At 35.5% G+C, this 23,163-nt stretch overlaps 1 protein-coding gene across 2 annotated transcripts in view; it reads right to left on the minus strand.

The window, feature by feature from the left end:
* Window positions 1–23,163, minus strand: part of LOC137642533 (uncharacterized) — a 116,066-nt gene that overhangs the window by 89,055 nt on the left and 3,848 nt on the right. For both annotated transcript variants that reach the window (XM_068375176.1, XM_068375167.1), the window contains exons 2-3: window positions 19,043–19,421; window positions 8,091–8,244 (exon numbers count right to left, since the gene is read on the minus strand). In XM_068375176.1, coding sequence (XP_068231277.1) covers window positions 8,091–8,244; window positions 19,043–19,410 — 522 coding nt within the window. In that variant the 5' untranslated portion in view covers window positions 19,411–19,421. The remainder of the gene's footprint in view (window positions 1–8,090; window positions 8,245–19,042; window positions 19,422–23,163) is intronic.

A 23,163-nucleotide genomic window follows, 5' to 3' on the forward strand; every position in this document is an offset into this window, starting at 1 on the left:
GTAAATTGGACAATACACTAATCTATGTTGTATAACATTCTTAATATTCAAATTTACTTAAAAAGATTAAGTCAAGTTTTCTTGTTATGATCCTAAGCCAGCCCAAATCACATGAGAAAGTGGTGGGAGCCTAGGCAACAGTTAACTTAGCCACTACACTGTCCTAAGAGATGAAAAACGAGTGTTATTAGTTACACTACCTAGTTTTTGAGCCTACTCTATATAAACAAGTGTTGTATTGTGATTAGGTCTACACACGGCCACTTGAATTTTATTATAAATGTAAGTTGCTTCAACAGTCTCTGTTTAGGATACAGAATTACGATCATTACTATTATAGGTAGAAGGTTGGCCAGGGTTCCAGCCACCCGTCGAGATACTACTGCTAGTGAGTTATGGGGTCCTTTGACTGGCCAGACAGTATTGCATTGGACCCTTCTCTCTGGTTACGGTTCACTTTCCGTTTACCTACCCATACTGTACACCGAAAAGTCTGGCCTATTCTTTACGGATTCTCCTCTGTCCTCGTACACTTGACAACACTGAGATCAATAAACAATTCTTCATCCAAGGCGTTAACTACTGCACTGTAATTGTTCAGTGGCTACTTTCCTCTTGGTGAGGGTAGAAGAGACTTTTTAGCTATGGTAAGCAGCTCTTCTAGGAGAATGACACTCCAAAATCAAACCATTGTTCTTTAGTCTTGGGTAGTGCCATAGCCTCTGTACCATGGTCTTCCACTATCTCTTAGGTTAGAGTTTTCTTGCTTGAGGGTACATCACACTATTCTATCTAATTTCTCTTCCTCTGGTTTTGTTAAAGGTTTATAGTTTATATAGGAAATATTTATTTTAAATTTATTACTGTTCTTAAAATATTTTATTTTTCCTCGTTTCCTTTCCTCACTGGGCTATTTTCCGTTGGGGCCCTTGGGCTTATAGCTTCCTGCTTTTCCAACTAGGGTTATAGCTTACCTAGTAATAATAATTATAATAATAATAATAATAATAATAATAATAATAATAATAATAATAATAATAATAATAATAATAATAATAAGAGGCCCTATAAAATTGAATGAAAAATTTCGACAGTGAGAAGAATAGAATAGTATAAATAGAAAGGAATTCCAAGAAGTATTACTATTAGACAGATGAAAAAATAAATGAGTTATATTGCGATAGGCAATTAAAATACAAATAATAAAAATGCATGGAACAGTATATATAGAAGCGATTTTCTACACATGAATGATGTTCTGACATATCCTCTTCAGCCATTACTTGTTATGTGTATATATATATATATATACATATATATATATATATATATATATATATATATATATATATATATATATATATATATGTGTGTGTGTGTGTGTTTGTGTGTGAGTGAGTGTGTGTATATATGTATGTACAGATATACATATATATATACATATATATATATATATATATATATATATATATATATATATATATATATATATATATATTTATATGTATATATGTATATATACATATATATATACATATATATGTGTGTGTGTATTATTATAAGATGGCTCCTGGGTCTGGGCATTAAAATATATACTATACTATGGTCCCGTGTCTGAGAATCAATCATATAATATCATATATATTATGGCTGACAAGCTAAACAACCTCTCGAATTCCAAACTCACCTGTTTGCTTTTACATTAAATCTGGTACACTTGGAAATATTAATACCCGAACTCTGAGACAGTTATATAACTCCTAGACAGCAATATATAAAACATAGAATAACCAAAGTTCTCTTAAGTACACTCAAAACAAAACTGGGTAATTATTCTTAAGAATTATTCAAACAAACTTATTACGGTTCTTTACAGGATACAGACCGAGGTTGTGAAAAACACTGATGATTAAAATAATACACTCTTTACAACAATAAATATATTATATATAAATTACAACACTTTGAAAGAATTTATATGAAACAAATAAATCACTGAAAATATTTTAAGAACAAAACTTAGATTAAGACAAAAATATTACGATCTGAAAATTATATAATAACTTGACTTGAAATATTATATCTGTATAAACCTAAGACTAAGAAAAAAGGAAATAACACTTACGAAAATTATACAATTACTTGTTTCACTTGAAATTAAATCTGAATGAAATATTTAAGTTTGATAACAAAAATAGATAACCAGATCACGATACCAGTACCTTTCACATTACTACAGAACTGTTTACAAAAACTCTAAGAGAATTTTTATAACTACTCACTATGTTTACAAAAACCTGTCACACCAAAACTTCGATATTTCATTGAACAGTTTTAAAACAATACACTATGAGAGAGGTGTGGAGATGACTATGACTTAAAGTTGGAATTCTCCATCTATCTATCCAACACGGGTCGCCTTTATATGAAACAGCTACTTCCAGAAGATTTCCAAAGATCTGGGAAGTGTGGGGCTGGCCTAAGTTTCCAAGTATTTCTCTCTCGAATACATACTCATGCAACGTGAGACAGGTCTCTCAGTCAGCTAGCTCCGCAGCCCCCTTTGTCCCCGAAATAAAAAAAATGATAAGATCATTCACTAGGTTTTTTGGGAAAATTCCAAAGCACATGACACAACATCAGAACTGCGTATTTTCTCTCAAACATGACACAATAACTCATAAAGGTATAAAAATCTTTACATAAGACCTTGTTCATATCTCGCATGGGTTACATAACATTCTCAAACAAATTATGTAAGACTTCGTAACAAAAATACATGAACTAAAAAGTTAAATCTCAAAAATAACGTTAATTTACATATACTGACTTGATTGAAGAATACAATTAAAGCAACAATGAAAGTCTTACGTAATTTACATAATGAACTTGAATCTACACGAGAGGAACTCATCTTATGGGCTGGCTATCATCTCTTCGACGCAGAAATGAAATATATAAATAAATTATGTATAAACTATTGTATTTACTGTACACTAGACCAGCTTTGTAAGAATATATACATATATATTTATATATATATATATATATATATATATATATATATATATATATATATATATGTATATATATACATATACATACACAGTAATACTCTACCTTTTATTGTTAATAAATTGAAAGAGCCCCAACGTAAGGCGATTTTCTATGCAGATCGGATTTCATCTTATAAAGTGACATATAATGGATTTTGAGCGATGCGAAAAATCTATTTTTGGTTGAGATAGCCATGTCGTCCTAATGGAAGGTTCCTAATAGTAGCTTCCTAAGGGATATATGTACTATAGAAATATTCCCAGAGAATTTACCTTTAGGTCTCCAGAATTCTAACTCCTAGCGAATATCCTTAAAATATCTCTCAAGGATATCGCATAATATCAGGGGACATATTCTTGACACGCCACATAGTGATCTTCGCCCCGAATAGCGTTTACGCTTTGAGGGGAAAAGTGTCAAAATTAGAAGGGGAGCCGTATCAAGGTTACCCTACTTCCCATACTACTATTGAGTATCAAGACAGCGCCATATCCAAGATAGCGGACATTCCTTGTACCATTGAGCATGGTGCTACAGATACAGTAGTTTCGGGAGGGATTCTACAAAGAACTTTTCTATAGAAAAGGAGGGTGGTACTGCTTACCCCTCGGGCAAGTAAGCGCTATGATGCTCTGTCAATATGCTGAATTGTTAGATTTTGTGGAAATGTCCACTGTGATGGAAATATACTTTCCCCAATAGGCTTACAACACGTCGCCTATCAGACTAACACACGTCACTTATAACAGAGTTCAGCGATCGCGCACAACAATTTATGAGTCATAGTACTCTTAAAAAGGTCAGTAACCTCACTGTATAAAACACATACTTCTACATATTTTTCACACAAGGACTGGTACATACATATATATATATATATATATATATATATATATATATATATATATATATATATATATATATATATATATATATATATATAAAATGTCCGACATTCTAGGAGTGTATTTTCGATTAAATGCTGCTGTCATTTTCAATAGCCCTTCTCTCTCCCTTGGTATATTTACAGTTTGTATCAATATCAGCACCATTCGGTTTTGTTTTTTCTATTCATGATCTGTTGGTGCGCTTGTATTGGAACACTTTAAAGGTTTAAAACCCGCTTATGAATAGCAGAGGCTAGGGACAGTGACATTGCCCTATCAAGCAAGACAATGCCCTAGAGACTGACCATATTACATATGATCAGCGGCCCAACCCCCCTCTCCACCCAAGGTAGGACCAAGGAGGGCCAGGCAATGCCTCCTGATGACTCAGCAAATAGACCTATAGGCTCGCCCAAACCCCCCATCCTTAGCTCACAAGGATAGTGAGGTTGCAGCGACCAAAGAAACTAACGAGTTTGAGCGCTACTCTAACTCCAGTCAGGCGATCACCAGGCAAGGACGCTACCCCCAGGCCACCGCAACCTTCGTGACAATAAAATTTTCGAAGGATTGAGATCAATTCTCATGAAACTCTGATAAGGCTGTTTAATGGTTAGCTTTTGTTCTGATCAGTATCTGGAGCAAAACACTTATCTATTGAAAGTGGAAATTTAAATGGGATTATAATGTAATTTGAATGCTACGATTTTTTTTTTCAATATTACTTGTAATCTACGAGGCATGAAAACTCCATAATTCTATAATTGTTCAATAAATTTACTAGCTTTAAATGTAACGTATGTTTCAAATAAAGCTGATTTTTAATTTGAGAGGTAGCTAATATGGGGTAGAGGTCAATTAGCCACCGACAATATTTCACCAGAAATTCGCCGCCAACACTTGGCTGAATGTGATATTTCGCCACAGATGAAAGTTCGCCACCAAATAATAACTTATAATTAAGGATGAAAAAAAAATCATAAGAAAGAAAAAAAGACTCTATTCAAATAATCGTAATTATATTTTTTAAAGTGATAAAAGTCATGCAGAACATAATTTAGAAAAAAAAAATCTGATAATTTTATTACTTTTGAAAATTGTGATATGCCTCGTAAATATTCACTAAATAATTTTTTTTTTTATTATTTTTTGTCCATAACATCTTGGTACTTTTCTTCTTTTAACTTAGCGATTAGATGCTCCATAAACAAGTCTCTACCTCTTTGTACTTTGTTTATCGCTTCAAATAACTTCCAAGCACGTAATTACTCGTAAACCAAGTTAGTATAGTTTCTAGTTCTGAGGGCAAATCATTCACTAAGGCTTCAATATGAAAATGAAGGTCAGCAGCCATTTTAAGAAAGGTTACAGAATTTTTTTATTCTAAAAAAACTAAAAAAGTTAACATAGGTAATACTGGTAATTAGCAATTTTATTCTTAACCCTTTTACACCCAAAAGGACGTACTGGTAAGTTTCACAAAAGCCATCCCTTTACCCCCATGGACGTACCGGTACGTCGTTGCAAAAAAATGCTATAAATTCTTTTTTTTTTTTTTTCATATTTTTGGTAAATTTTTGAGAAAATTCAGGCATTTTACAAGAGAATAAGACCAACCTGACCTCTCTATGACAAAAATTAAGGCTGTTAGAGCAATTTAAAAAAAATATATACTGCAAAATGTGCTGGGGAAAAAAAATAACCCCCAGGGGGTTAAGGGTTGGAAATTTCCAAATAGCCTGGGGGGTAAAAGGGTTAAAACTAAAATTAGTACTTTTCAAGGAATTGGGCTATTAGTTATAACGTCTGTTAGTAATGTAAGTTGTCCGTACCGGTAAATAGTTAAGGCGAACTGCCATTGGCGGCTATTTGTTGGTGGCAAACTGTAGGCGGCGAATTGTCCGTATCCGACTGGTATGGTGGCCTTTGTTGTTTCTATAAAATAACATAGTACAGTAGATAGGATGGAATAATAATAATAATAATAATAATAATAGGGAAGTGGGGAATATGGGGAAAGGAAGAGTACCCCTGGATACAATCCAGTTTATAGCTCAAAGGCAGGTACTCAGGATGGGAAAGATTAAGGAAAGAGGGAGAAAGAGAAGTACAGGAGAAGAATAAAAGAGAGGGGCAGACCCTCTTGCGATATTAGGGAATAGGGAAACGGAGAAACAAAAAATCTTCAAAGAAATAAAAACCAGGCTTTTCTTCGGAGAAATGTCTAATATGAAGAAATTCAAAATGTTTCATGATATAAAGCTTAGATTTTATGAAAACATTCAAAATTTGATAAAGCTAAATAATCAATATATATTCCGTTCAGTAGTTGCTACAAGAAGAATTTAGTAAAAGAGATGTGGAACAATGAAATCATGCTTCTCTCTCTCTCTCTCTCTCTCTCTCTCTCTCTCTCTCTCTCTCTCTCTCTCTCTCTCTCTCTCAGACCATCCAAGACTGGAAGATGCAAAATACACCGGAAGATGCATTAGCAACTCTCTGGTGGATATACGAGGTGCCTCACACTGAGGGACCTGGGTGAACCCAAACAAAAAATAAGGCAATAAGGTAAGGTAAGGTAAGGCTCTCTCTCTCTCTCTCTCTCTCTCTCTCTCTCTCTCTCTCTCTCTCTCTCTCTCTCTCTCTCTCTCTCTCTCTCTATCTGCCATGCACACACAGAAACTCACAAACACAAAGTAAATATTCATTATATATGAGTTGCAGATAGATTTTGTTGCTAATACCAATCAAGATGGAAGAAGTGGACAGACTAACTACAATTCAACCAGTCAAGAACTGATGTAGGTTGATAATTGAACGGAAAGATGCAGGCGCTCCAATGATTATAGATATAACTAAGAAGTGGTCAGCTGATAAATTTCTGGAAATGCACTCAGATTAATTGTAGAGATTACTGCTGGAATGCTTTATATATTTTAACGGGATGTTGTTATTTCAAAATGCATTTTCATCAGATAATATTCAAGTATAAGGTGAAAATGGTTTCAAAAACATGAAAAATACCTATAAAATCGGTTAAAATTGCGTAGGCTTTCGGGGCTTACAGAGCGCTCCCCGAGCCCACAGCTCATCAGGTCATGTCTCCGACTCTTCCTTGAAGTTGCTGGATCCGCGCTTGCATTGTCACACTAATTGGGATTAGTTATTGATGTTCTGACATTGCATAATCTGGACTTCAGTCTCAGGATCATAGTGATGGACCCATGTTTCATCATGTGTCATAGGTCTGTCAAAAAAGACTTCCTGGTTTTGTTGGCACATGTCGAAAAGAGCCTTTGAGCAATCCACTATTTCCTGCTTCCTGGCAATCCATCGTACAGACATCTTATGCACGTGCAAATGATCCTGAATGATTTTTTTCCACAGACCCTACACTTATTTTCATAATTTGGGCTAACTGACGAACAGTTATACGGCGGTCTTCCAAAATGGCAGCCTCTATTTGACGGGTGGTCTTTTCATCAATTGCAGAACAGGGGCGTCCAGGAATGGGCGTAGTTTTGACAGATGTTCAACCACACATGAACTGGCGATGCCAGTATTTTACTACATCAAACAATGGGGAAGCATCTCCATAAGTTTGTTTTATTTCATCAAAGGTATGTTTCGGCATGCGACCTTTCAAATATAGAAATCTGATCACTGCTCGGTACTCTACTGGAAGCAATGTGAATTCAGTGCTGCAAATTATCATGTGACCTATACACTAATGTACCAATACACAGATGAAATTTCTGTCAGTTATGATAATCTTAAGTGGGTCAAGGGAAATCTTTAATGAACGTCCCTCGTAAATGTGCTAATCACAAATGAGTTACCCTTTTTGTGTACTTGAAAGTCTAGCAGCCATGTGTAAGTGATAAAACCAATACACAGCATATATATATATATATATATATATATATATATATATATATATATATATATACATATATATCCATATAAATTTTTAGTATCCTCTGTTTTCAATTCAATATCACTTTCAACTGATTCCTGTTGCTTTACAAGCAGCCGTTAAACATTATTTTAGTTACCGGCTGAAGAGTACATTGACTTATTTGTCTCTTTAATGTTTTAAATAAAAAAAAAATAAAATGAGGATACAATTATCTCTTTTAAACTTACCATCCGTCTAGGAAACCGGTACTTGAGATCAGTCTTGTTAAAAGTGTAGACGAGTGAGACGAAGATGTAACGCATATGAGAATCTCCCTCAAATACCCAGCTCCGGCAATCCGTAGAACGCATGGCATCATCGTCGCCTTGAGATATGTTCTTCCTAAAAATAGATTTTCATATGCGATTTAGATTGTTTCTTATTTGCTAGTCAAACCAATATTGTAAATCAAGGGTATGTAAAGAAAAATAATGATAAAAATATACATCAATACTTTAACGTGTGAAAAAAGAACAAAACGGAATTAGTTCTGGTTCTTGTGGTTATGTATGTATATATATATATATATATATATATATATATATATATATATATATATATATATATATATATATATATATATATATAAATTATATATATATACATATATATGTGTGTATATATATATGTATATATATATATACATATATATATATATATATATATATATATATATATATATATATGTGTGTGTGTGTGTGTGTGTGTGTATTATATATACACTTTTTCTTTGGGGGAAGATTTAAAAATCAGCAACGAGTACCTACCATTCATTAATGGTATCTTTTTTTTTTATTTCGTAAGTTCAAAGATGTTTTTTTCGCGTGAATCATATCAACTAGATTTATCTTCACCAGGCTGGAGTGGCTGAAGCTTGAATTTAAAATGCAATAATTTCAAACGTTGAGGTTGGAAGGTGTGGAGGCTATCAAGACCATTCTCTAAGGTACACTGGCATAATTACTGACTTTCTGTGTTCGCACAGGTAGTTCAAGAGGTTCAGGCAGCTGGAGCAGGCCGGAACTTGAAGTTGAAATAAATCCTTTAAATGCAGATGTACATGTGGTGTCTGGCATTAGCATAACAAATTTGATCAGCGATAAACTGATTAAACAATGTTAATACAACTTTACATGAAGGCCAGCACAGTTAAAAGCTTTAGGGTCAATTATATGAACATGTGAAAAATTAGGAAGAAATTTCAGGAATTAAATATTTGCCACTGTACGAACCCTCACAATCCATATGAAATGTGATATATGGAAACGTCCCTTCATGGAAACCCAAAAGATCAGAAAACTATCTTAACAGAATCAAGGTAAATACTTTGCATCCCCAGGATGTATACAAATCCTTTGAGCTTCATTGTACGTATTTTATTTCCGAGTTTTCTTCTCCCTTCGTACAGTATATTACGCCCAATAACAGAAGGTTGAGATTCAATAGCATTTGATTTTCTATTAAAAATCAACCTGAGCTACCTCTCCAAAGGGAAAAAACTCAGTGTTGGAGATTTATGGTTCAAACTTCATAATAATTTCTGGGTTTGGGGCTACATGACGGTATGGGTGGCTACCCTGGGAAAAATCGAAATCACGTGCCACGTGCAATTGAAATTTGTCATGTTAAGTCAAAGGGACATTTTCGAAAAATGACTACAGTTGATTTTACTGAAAATTTCATCAATAGATTTCGCTTGAGCTCCATGAAGCTACAGGCCGACCCCTCGTCCACTACATGACATAGGCCATATATCAGACAAAACTTGAACACACGTGCCACGTGGGCCTGTGTGGGCACATGCACGGCCGGAAATGGCGACCCCCTGGCTCCGGAACAGTGTAACCCGGGGACACCAAACCGGTGCAGCCGGCAAGTGAACAGAACAGGCTTCTAGCACTCCACTCACCTCCAGGTGTCACACATGCACTTGCACGTGCAAGCCAGGGGGCCTTGTATGTAGGGGTACGATTTACAAAATCTACCAAGATTTGGGGTCAAAGCCCATTTATTCGAAAGTTGATCATAAGATCTCGTTTTTACTTCCGATGGGCATAAGACCTACTGCCATGTACCACATGCCATGGGTCGTATCTCTGGGATAACTCTTTTTCGCGTGCCATGTGCGCGTTTATCGTCACCCGTACTCCCAGTAATCGCAATACAGGCACAACGGCGATCCAGTGGCGGCCGAACGATGCAACCGGGGAACAACAAACCGGTGCAGTCGGTGAGGGGACAGAACAGGCTTCTCACACCCATTACTAGGTGGACCACATGCGCGTGGACGTGCATCCATGCGGCACCCTATATGGGGTTATGCATTACAAGGAAAACCCAAACTTGAAGTCCTCTAGCACCCTACGGATAGTAATGGGACCCAATGCCTGTGTGGGGTAGCCACACTTGCTGGGGGGCGTTTTTGTCCACGGGGGAATTGAACCCACTTTCATTCCGGAGAATCGTGGGGGTAAGTGGAAAATTGCGAAATTGTGGTACTGTTGTAAAAATGGCCCACTTTTCGCGTGCTCTGTTCAAGAACGAGTAGTCTAGTATTGACCTTCACTCGTGTGATTATAGCAGGTGACATGCTCTTTCATATGGTACCTGCGGCTTGTCGCTACCTTATAAATGGCGAGCGCTACGCGGGGCCAAGTAGTCACGTGACCTCCCAGATTTCGCCTTTCCAGACCCCATGTGGACAATATACGTCCCATTTGCAGGCAAATGCTTCGTGCCAGATGTCCAAATTGGTACCGCTGACCTCCGCACGGCGAGGGCTCTCCATCTATGGCACATTTATCGCTCTTGTAACAGCCGCGGGTTCAAATCCCAACCAGGCCAAAAAACAAAATACACAGGCTATTAGGCCCGCAAGTATTGTAGGTTAACGGCGATATGTTGCAAATGTAGAGACACATTACCTTAATTTATGCTAATTAATTTTGATTCCATTTTTTTTTTCATCTCGTCACAGTGAGTTTGTGAAGAGAAAATTTCATTTTAGCGATTGTTGACATACTTATTTTGCATATCACGAACCTACCATATACAACGTGGGGCGGCCAACTTAGAAGCAAATGACCAAATTTTGTGATGTGACATATCTCACCCCAATTAGCCAAGAAATTCAATCTCAACCTTTGGTCAGCAGCGCTCCCCAAGACATAGGGTACATAGCATCTTGAGAGCCCTTATGTCCCTGATGAGTACAGTGTTGCCTCATCTGTTGAGTTCCTGAGTAACCTAAAAGGATACGGTTCTCTGGATATGGAATCCCTCATTACGAATGTTGCTGTTGAAGAGAGAATTGACCTAATCTTAGGGAAAGTATAGCGTGACCCTTTTACACCCACTTTGAACATACCTGAGGAGGCCCTTAATACCCTTCCTGAAATATGTACCAAGGGCCACAATTGCATACAGAAAGATAGTGTGGCGATGGGCTCCCCCATTGGTGTGCTCTTTGACAACTTCTACATGGGAGTTATAGAGAAAGGGTTTTCTCGCAGATATGTCGACCTGATGTGTACGTGAGGTATATAGACGATACCTTCATCATGGCTCCTTCAGTTCAGAGCCTCGAGTCTCTCCAAAGGATGTTTGAGGTGAGTAGTTCCCTTAAGTTTACTGTGGAATACAACAACAACGGACGTCTGTCTTTCCCGGATGGCCTCATCTCACCAATTCTACAGGATTCTACACCAATGTCAAGTCAAAGCCTACCAAGCTTGGCTTACGCTTGAATGGAGATAGTGAATGCCCTGCCAGATATAAACCCTCTACCATCGCAGCCTACATCCTCAGAGTCCTCTCTCATTACTCCTCTTGGGCCTACACTCATGATGAACTCAACTGCATCACCCAGTTCCTTGTGAACAATGGTTATTCCAACAAGCATAAAAGCTGTGAGATCAAGCTAGCCATGAACACTTGGTACTAGGGTGAACAACAGACTGAGAACACTACCACCACCATCAACCTCTACTATAAAGGATATATGCACAACGACTACCAGAAAGATGAGAAGGCTATGAGGGACATCATCAATAACCACGTCTCCCCAGTAGATGGGTACACCGAGGTCAAGGTCACAATTTATCATCAGACTGCTTAGATGAGGTCCCTCATCATGAAAAACAAACCAGCCCTGCCGATACAGGACTTCCTTAGACAGTCCAACGTGGTCTAATCCTACTTATGCCCTGTTCCAGGATGTTCTGGTTGTTACATAGGAATGACCACTATGTGTCTGTCTAAGAGACTGTCCTGCCACGTCCAGCAAGGCACAATAAGAGCATATGCCCTCCAGATCCACAGCAGTAACATTAAGTGTGAGGAGATCGTCAAGAATACTAAGGTCATCGGCAGCGCTCCAGACAGAAGAAGACTTAGAATCCTTGATGTTCTTCTCATACAGCGGAAGAAACCAACACTTAATACAACTTAAGAAATGTTCCTTCTTCCCTCCTGCCATAGAAAAAACATACCAGAAATGAACCCCACCAATTAAGACTTACCGAATCAAAACAACTCATGTCAGCGCTCGAGCAGCCCGCTTAACATAGATACCCTCTCAGTGAGTGCTTCCACCAATCAGAGCCCAGCCATCACAGAGCAAGATGGCGACTCATCGCTTATGAGTGAGTGAGACAACAGCCTCATTGAGTAAAAATTTGCCGCCTCGCTCACATCACTACTCTTTCCGCCGACAGCACCGGAGGCAGCCAATGTAAATTTGCCGCCTCTCCCCACGAGCCAGAACTACCATATCTAAGGACTTTGCCAGAATTGTTTCAGCCATTCCATCCTGAGAAAGAGAGGCAAACCTCTCGAAATGCATGGCTGTATACTGTTTCTTTACCTGATTTGTAAACTTTATACCAAAACCTCGATTCATGACCTATCCTGATTTTTTCTACCAATAATGAAGAATAGCTTTTGCCCAATTACAGGCTGATTGCAGTAATTCTGAAAATAAGATAATCAGAGCTATTGAGAAGATGGAATAAAAGATCAATGCTACTGAGGCAGCAATTTTGTTTAACTGAACATGCTTTAAAGAGGGTCTACTACCTATTATTATTATTATTATTATTATCATTAACTAAGCTGCAAACCTATTAAGAAAAGCAGGCTACTACAAACCTAAGGATTCCAACAGGAAAATGTAGGCTAGAAGAGAAAAGAAATAAGGAAATAAATAAACTACTGAAGAAGTAATGAATAATGAGTATAAAGTATAATAAGACCAGTAACAAGGTTGAAAAGGTTACGTCATACATACACTATGAAGAGAGACTTATGCTAGTTTATTCAACATAAAAACCTTCGCTGCAAGTTTCAACATCTGAAGGTCCCCCGATTCAACAGTTCAATTAGAAAGATCTGGTCATAGCTGGGATAAAACTTCTAGAATACTGTACAGTATTGAACCTTATGATGGAGAAGGCAAGACTGTTAGAATTAACTGCATACCCAGTACTCTGCACAAGATGGTACATTTCTTCAGACCAGATCAATCTCCAAAAATCTTGAAACAATAAGCTAATTATTTTGTGAAATTGAAGAAACAGACAATTTGTTTCTCAAAAGTAAATTTGCTACCAAGAATCACACCTAAAATTTTAGAGGAGTAGTATAGAGTTAAATAAACCTTATAAATTCTTAGATCTGGTTGCTGAGGAGCCAGTATCCTCAACCAACTGAGAATCATACTTAGAGTTTTGTTTTGGTTCAACTTCATGCCACATAATTTGCACCATGTAATGATTTTAGCTAACTCTCGATTGAGGGTTTCAGCAACGACAGATCTACCTTCAGGAGATGGGATTGGTGAAAAGAGAGTAGCCTCTTTTGCATATGGAACGAGCTTGTTTTCTTGGTCAAACAACATAATTATCCTATATAAGAAGTATGAAAAGTAATGAGCCAAGAACACTACCCTGAGGAACACATGATATCACATTTCTATACTCATTTCTATGATTCCCATCAACAACTCTTCATAATATATCACTACTAAATTCTATAACAATGCTAAGAAAACTCCCACCTACTCACAATTGCTTGAGTTTAAAAACAAGGGCCTCATGATTAACATGGTCAAAGGCAGCACTGAAAACAAGGGTAGCGATACAAATTTCCTGCCCACAATCAACGGATTTTTGTACAGCATTGGAGATTGTAAGAAGGGCATCACATGCTGTAAGGCCTTAGCAAAAGGCAAATTGCAAATTAAGGAACAGATAATTACCTTCTTAATACCTATTGGGACGTTTTACCAAAATTCGTTAAAAAAAAATTGATAACGTGAGTTATGGAAATTGGGCGGCAATCAGTAGGGCTAGAGCTACTACAAAAACAATTACTTAATATAGTAAAATTACCAATTCTCCCACTAGTGCAAAAAGAACTTCTTGCTAATTTAAAAGAAAAAAAAAACACACAACATAGGAGCTAAGAAATCAGCGATCTTTATTTTTTATACAGACTGCAAGGAAAAATACCATTTGGTTTTTCACCTCCATAAGCATCAAGATCCATCAACAGTATTTTAATTTCACGGGACCATAAAGCTAAACTAGTTAATTTACCCTCAGGAAAATGGGAATGAAAAAGATCGAGTTTTTCATTACTCTGCTTACTATCAAATATAGCCAAAAAGGTTGCCTTTTCCTTTGGACAGTGAATGGTTGAGCCATCTGGATTAAGTAAAGGAGGAGGAACTGATAAGTCTACCACTTGTTCCTGGGTTGTACCAGAAAGTTTCTTTTATGGTTAAAGCGTATTCATTTTCAGTTGAAGCATAAGCTCTCTGAGTAACATCTCTTAGCTGAGTACAGTAATTCCTTGTCAAAACCAATAAGTTACCCTTCCAAAGATGATAGATTTCCTGCTTCTCCAAATAAGCACGTCTACAATCATCATTGAGCCAGGGTTTGTCTTTCTCTTGGTATTTTAGTACGTGAGAAGAGATATGCATCGTATTATGATGACCAGATTATCATTCAAAAGAACAACAGGTTCAACACCTTTATACAATTGCGACCAATTCAAATGCAAAAAGAATCCCTCAAAATGCCATTTCAGTCTGCTTGAGAATTTTATATATATCTTACGAGGATATGACGCATCAAGAACAGTCTGCTTAGTCTTAATTACTAACGAAATCAAGACATGATCAGATGTCCCAACTGGAGACCCAACCTTACTATAACACCAGGGGAGTCAGTTTACACTAGGTTCAAGCAGTCACCAGACCTGTGAGAAGTTTCACGTATTATTTGCTCACAACCAGCTTCAGAGGCAAAATCCAAAGCTCTTAAGCCATGGTGATCAGTAAGAGAAACAGAATTTAACCACTCCTTATGGTGAGCATTAAAATAAAAAACAAGAATAAAAGTGGCCTTCTTGTATCTTAGCCATAATGATAAGGAAGCAATCGAAGATAGAATCATCCAAGTCTGGATTCCGATAGATTGAACACAAATAAAAGCCTGCCCCATACTTTTATGGTGTGTAGCAAATTTCGAGAATTATTTGCTTGAAAGTAAATTCCTTGAAAGCAATTGCTCGAAAAGTAATTTCTCTGTCAATTCCTCGAAAGCTATATCGCTCGAATATAATGTTCAGAATACTAATGACCATTTAAAGAATAGATATTAGCTTTCCTCTAAATACTTTTATACAATGTTATGTAGTCTCATTACATAGTCACGGTACTTTTCTCTACTAACAGCTGTACCGACACCTTCCACATATTGCTCAATTCGGAAGCCTTCGAGACCTTGTTCTCGTTTCAGTTCATGTATAAATTTCCAAATGGATGGATGGCAAGCGCTTAACTGATGTTTCAAACTACTGTGCCACCCCTCAACTGTGTTGTTCGTCTTAAGTATTCCCTCCATGACATACTCAAAACAGTTATGTTTAAACAATGGAGCACTTCTGCACATTATTTTTATACGGCCGCTCAAACTATTTGCTTGAACTTTTTGGTAAAGGTTTTGAGAGAAATGAAAAAAATACCTACGATATTCAATCAGTGGAAATTCTTGTTTTATAGTCTTAGCCTGGCAAGTTCAAGATCAGTCCTTATTGTCAATGGATGGAATGTTGGGATTTTTTTCTATAAAGCCTTCAGGAATCTCTTGTAGGTTTCTTCGGTTTTGTTTGGTAGTAGGGAATATATGAGGGGTGTAATACTACCTGATTGTACACCATGTATTGTATACAACTGAGTAAAAATCGAAGGTACAGTTTTAAAAGTGCCATCAGCGCACCAGTGTTCTGAACGGGTTTATATATTGATCTGAACATTGAAGATGCTTGCACATTTCACATTTCCAATATATCTTGTTCACAGATTTGTTCTCGATTAATATATATTTTCTCCTCATTTCGCTTTACACTTATGTTAATTCCATCTTGTTTAAATCTTCAAAAAGAAATTAATAAACGATTATTAGTGCTCGTTAACAGAAATGGTAAGCATTGGTTAGAATACTAATGACCACTTAACGATCGGTTAATGGTGCTCGTTAACAGTAGGGGTAAAATAAATAAGAATCCTAATATTTCGAGAAATGTCTTTCGAAAAATTGATAGTTCGATAAATTATTTTTTGAGCAATTGCTTTCGAGGAATTTACGGTCGAGAAACTGATTTCGTTAAACTTAATTGAATTCAAACTTTTATTACCTGAATCTCATGACATCTACATTCACAGCAGTGCTCACGAGAACCAGGACACTCAGTCCTAATATACTAACCCATTCCCTTTGCCCGAGGAATGGTACCATGTTTCAAAACTTTTTGGTTTCTTAAAACCTGAAATAACGAGCTCAGATAAGTGCCTCATTTCAGAAACTAAAGTTTCTGAACAAAATAGCATATCATACTGTCTGGAAACAACTGTAAGGTCTTGAATATTGACGCGCAGTCCTCGAATATTGCAAGACGTTGCAGTCCTCGGATATTGCAAGACGTTAGATGACACTTGCGAAGTCTAGGGTGTACTGGTCCCGGATTTTACTAAATATCTCCATGCAAAAGGAATATAAAAAATCAATAAAAAAAGTTTCTTCCTACTTAAAAACAAACTTAATAATAATGATAACAAAAGCAATATGTTCATGGATATATTTAAAGCGACTCATACAGCCCCTAGACTAAAGCTGAATTGTCAGATAAAATTATTCAACATGCCGGAGCCGACACTTCATGCATAACTGATCCTCCAGGATAGCCACTTCATCTGAAGAGAGGACAGCAGTGATGGTTTTGAAAAGGAACAACAGAAAGAAAGATAATGAATCAGAGAAAAACAACCTCTAGATGAATCACCAGGCATTCATGACCCTTCTACACACCATTTGAAAAAACAAGAGGAAATCAAAACCGATAGAATAGTTTACTTGAGTATACCATCAAGCATGGCAGTGGAAGAACATGGTACAGAGGCTATGGCACTACATAGGACTAGAGAGCAATGGTTTGATTTTGGAGTGTCCTTCTAGAAGAGCTACTTGCCATAACGAAAGAGTCTCTCTTCTACCCATACTAGTAGAAAGAAGATACTGAACAATTACAGTGGCGTAGTTTACTCCTTGAGTGAAGAAAGGTTGTTTAGAATTTTAACCTTTTTAAGGAATTCACGTATTATTGATAAAATCTAAATTTTTACCTAAGTTTTTTACTAATTCATTTTAAATTACATAGATTTAATATATAGTTAATTATTTTTATCACTCAGATTTCATATATATATATATATATATATATATATATATATATATATATATATATATATATATATATATATCTACTCATCCATCTATTCACCCATATTTAGGATATTTAAAGATTATAAGTATAAACTGTATATACATATATATAATTCTTTTTTTTATTTATTTATTTTTTTCCTTATCAATTGAATTTTTGATAATCTTAATTCTTTATATCCCGATTTTTTTTTCGGGCCAGCCCTGTGAGAGTCAAGCTTGACTCATTTGGCTGGTAAAACTCCTTCTTTTAATAATAATAATTGGTTAGCTCAGTATCGTCAGGTGTATGAGGAAAGAGAAGAATGAGCAAAGAATAGGCCAGACTATTTGGTGTGTGTATAAGTAAAAGAAAAAGGAGCTGTAACCAGAGAAGGATCCATTGTAGTACTATCCTGCCAGTCAAAAGACCCAATAACTCTCTGATGGTAGTATCAATAAAGGTGGCTGGTGCCTTGGCCAACCTTCTACCTATTGATATGCCTTTATCTGTTTAGGTGTATAGTATAAAACGGCTAATGCAACTGATAAAATATGCATGTTTCAGTGAATGAATTTTTTTTTTGTTAGGGAAAATGGCTTCATATTTATGCATAAACACACACATAAACACACAAACACACACACACACACACACACATATATATATATATATATATATATATATATATATATATATATATATATATATATATATATGTGTGTGTGTGTGTGTGTGTGTAGAAATCACGAAAGCTGACACGTGATGAATTTAAAATGTATTATAGCCAGATTGCTGAGTTTGATAATGTCCTGAGTGGATGAAAGTACTAACTCCAATCAAATCTGAGTTTGATAATGTCCTGAGTGGATGAAAGTACTAACTCCAATCAAGTCTTTTTCATTTTTCCTTTCGTGGCTATAATACACACACACACACACACATACATATATATACATATATATATATATATATATATATATATATATATATATATATATATATATATATATATATATATATATACACACGTGTGTGTGAATATATATATATATATATATATATATATATATATATATATATATATATATATATATATAAAACCAGGTCGATAGATAGAAAAGTGTGGTTGTATGCAGCCTACGTGTGTATGTACAGTATGTATATACAGTATGTATGTGGGTGTATTTTTCATAATCTTCGAGGAAAAAAATAAAAAATGAAGCATTCATGACTTCACGTTATTTCCTCCCGCTTTCGTTATGATATCAAACATATTTTTCAATAAACGAATTTTTGTATGTATTTATGTTTACTAAAATTTAGAGTAAATTGTTCTGCGTTTATAAAACAAAACAAAACTGTTACTTACGGCTGCATTTCCTTTGTTAGCTTGCGTAGACACATCATGATCTTATCCGGCTGTTCTCTGTAATCTCTTAATCTGCAGCAGGTGTTATAACTAGTCACGTTGTGATAACTGTAACAGCTCTTGATGAAAATAGCATTGAGTGGTGGTGCAGGGAGGGTGTTCATTGCAGGGACGGGGTTGCATATTCTACCGGGTGAATTGCATAGACGTCGTGATGTTGCTTGAATGGGAATGGAGACTTGGAAGAGAAAAGATAATGTTTCGTTCGTCATTACTGTGAGAATCCCACAGACGAGCAGCAGCGTCCACGCAATTAAGAAGCAAATTATTTTCACATGCATGTTGTTGCGTTGCTTGGTTTTGTCCATGATGTTAAATTCTGTTAGAAATATAATCGGTCGAAATTAGTTATATCAATTATATATATATATATATATATATATATATATATATATATAGATGTATATATATATATACACATTTATATATATATATGTATATATATATATAGATTTGTATATATACAGTATATATATATATATATATATATATATATATATATATATGTATACATATATATATATATATATATATATATATATATATACTGTATATATACAAATCTATATATATATATACATATATATATATAAATATATATATATATATATATATATATATATATATAGATTTGTATATATAGTATATATATATAGATTTGTATATATACAGTATATATATATATGTATATATATATGTATATATATGTGTATATAAATATATATATATATATATATATATATATATATATATATATATATATATATATATATATAAGTAAGGTTAGTTTTCCAGACGGGATATCTGATCATACCTTGATTTCATTAGTAGTGAAGACTGAGCAGCCTGTCCCTGATGTATCATACTCGTAAGGTTTATATGAAATCTCAAGAAGACTGGAATGGGATTTTGCATGATCTTTTGGGCTTCAATTGGTCACAATTGTATAGTAGTGTTGATCCTGCTGTCCCTTTGAATGAGAATATAGTTAACATAACTGATAAGCCTATCCCTTCTCATGTGCTAAGGTGACGTGTGAAGGACAAACCGTGGTTCAAGGATGATTGTAGGTGTGCTTATTTGGAGAAGCAGGAGGCCTATCATCTTCGGAAGGGTAACAAATCAGATTTGACCTGGAATAACTATACTCAGCTTAGAGCTTTAATCAGAGAGTTTATGCTTCAACTGAAAAGGAATACAATTTAACCATAAAAGAAACCCTTTTTGGTACAACCCAGAAACATAAGTGCGGACTACCCTTAAATCTGCACTATTTGGTGTAGATGCAACAGTTCCTCCTTTACTTAAACTAGATGGCTCAGTCACTCACTGTCCAAAGGAAAAGGCAACCCTTTTGGCTTATGTGTTTGACAGCAAACAGAGTAATGAAAACCTTGAGCTTCCTCATTCCTGTTTTCCTGAGGCTAAACTAACTAGTTTAGCTTTTCGATCTCGTGAAATTAAAGCTGTTGATGGACCTTGATGCTTATGAAAGTGTAAACCCAAATTATGCAACATGCATAATGAACTAATAGAACGATGGTGCCAAAGATTAACATCTAGATCAGGAATAAGAAATTTAATAGACCGTAAGTTTCTGTCCAACAAATTAAGATGAGAATCAGCAGCTGAAGACCAGACAGGAGAACAATACTCAAAACAAGGTAAAATGAAAGAATTAAAACACTTCTTCAGAATAGATTGATCACCGAAAATCTTGAAAGACTTTCTCGATAAGCCAGTTTTTTGAGCAATGGAAGAAGACACAGACCTAATGGGTTTCTCAAAAGTAAATTTGCTGTCGAGAATCACACCTAAAATTTTAAAAGAGTCATAAAAAGTTAAAGAAACATTATCAATACTGAGATCCGGATGTTGAGGAGCCACGGTCCTTGACATACTTACAATCATACTTTGAGTTTTGTTAAGATTCAACTTCATACCCCATAATTTGCACCATACACTAATTTTAGCTAGATCCCTATTAAGGGATTCAGCAACCCCATATCTACATTCAGGGGATGGAATTGGTGCAAAGAGAGTAGTATCATCTGCATATGCAACAAGCTTGTTTTCTAGGCCAAACCAAATGTCATGTGTATATAGTATGAAAAGTAATGGGCCAAGAACACTACCCTGTGGAGCACCAAATATCACATTCCTATACTCACTATGGTGCCCATCAATAACAACTCTTTGAGATCTGTTTCTTAAAAAATCAACAATAATACTAAGAAACGACCCACCCACTCCCAACTGTGTGAGTTGAAAACAAGGGCCTCATGATTAACACAGTCAAAGGCAGCACTAAAATCAAGGCCAATCATACGAACTTCCTGACCACAATCAAGGGATTTCTGTACAGCAGTCGACGAAAACCAAATTGCAAAATAGGGAATAGATGATTACCTTCAGCAAACCTATTAAAACGTCTTGCCAGAAGACGTTCAAAAACTTTAGATAATATTGGAGTTATGGAAATTGGGTGGTAATCAGTTGGACTTGAGCTACCACAAACACATTTATATAGTGGAGTAACATTACCAATTATCCAACAAGTGGTAAAAGCTCCTCTTCTTGCTAACTTGCACATAAAAAGGAAAAATACCATTTGGGTCTACACCTCCATAAGCATCGAGATCCACGAACAGAGCTTTAATTTCACGAAATCGAAAAGCTAAACAAGTTAGTATAGCTTCAGGAAAACAGTAATGAGGAAATTCAAGTTTTTCATTACTCTTTTTACTGTTGAAAACATCAGCCAAAAGGGTTGCCTTTTCCTATTTGGACAGTGAGTGACTGAGCCATCTAGTTTAAGTAAAGGAGGAACTGTTGCATCTACACCAAAGAGTGCAGATTTAAGGGTAGATTTCCTGAGTTGTACCAGAAAAGGTTTTTTTTATGGTTAAATTGTATTGCTTTTCAGTTGAAGCATAAACTCTCTGAGCAAAAGCTCGAAGCTGAGTATAGTTATTCCAGGTCAAATCTGATCTGTTACCCTTCCAAAGAGGATGGGCCTCCTTCTTCTCCAAATAAGCTCGTCTACAATCATCACTGAACCACGGTTTGTCCTTCACTCGGTATCTTAGCACATGAGAAAGGATACGCCTATCAATTATGTTGACTAGATTCTCATACAAAGGGACAACAGGATCAACACTACTGTATAATTGTGACCAATTCAAGCACAAAAGATCTTGCAAAATCCCATTCCAGTCTGCTTGAGATTTCATATAAATTTTACAAGCGTATGATACATAAAGGACAGGCTGCTCAGTCTTCACTACTAATGAAATCAAGGCATGATCAGATGTCCCGACTAGAGAACCAACCTCACTAGTTATAACACCTGGGGAGTCAGTGTATATGAGGTCTAAGCATACGCTTGAAACTTTCATCCTCAAAGAGCACATTCGCTGTTCTATTGCATTTATAGCATCTTGCTTTTCCAACTAGGGTTGTAGCTTGGCTAGTAATAGTATATATATATATATATATATATATATATATATATATATATATGTATATGTGTATATATATATATACTGTACATATATATATGTGTATATATATATATATATATATATATATATATGTATATGTGTATATATATACCTATATATGTGTATATATATATATATATATATATATATGTATATGTGTATATATATACATATATATGTGTATATATATATATATATATATATATATATATATATATATAAAACAGGATATTAGATGAAATTGTTCTTTAATTCTGCAGGACTGATTATGTCAATGGAATTTTATTGTTTCTAATGAATGACCATGCTTACAAAGATCCATATAAATGTTCACAAACAACAGAAATATGAAAAAAATAATAGCATATGGTAACCCCAATTTTGGGAATATTGATTAATGATAACTACTCGTTAAGGTAACTCGGAAATCAGTATGCAAGTGATGTGACTAATCACATCAAACTTATCAGTCATATCTCTCTCTCTCTCTCTCTCTCTCTCTCTCTCTCTCTCTCTCTCTCTCTCTCTCTCTCTCTCTCTCTCTCTCATTATACATAT

The sequence above is a fragment of the Palaemon carinicauda genome, chromosome 1 (genome assembly GCF_036898095.1).
Source record: "Palaemon carinicauda isolate YSFRI2023 chromosome 1, ASM3689809v2, whole genome shotgun sequence".
Taxonomy (NCBI): domain Eukaryota; kingdom Metazoa; phylum Arthropoda; class Malacostraca; order Decapoda; family Palaemonidae; genus Palaemon; species Palaemon carinicauda.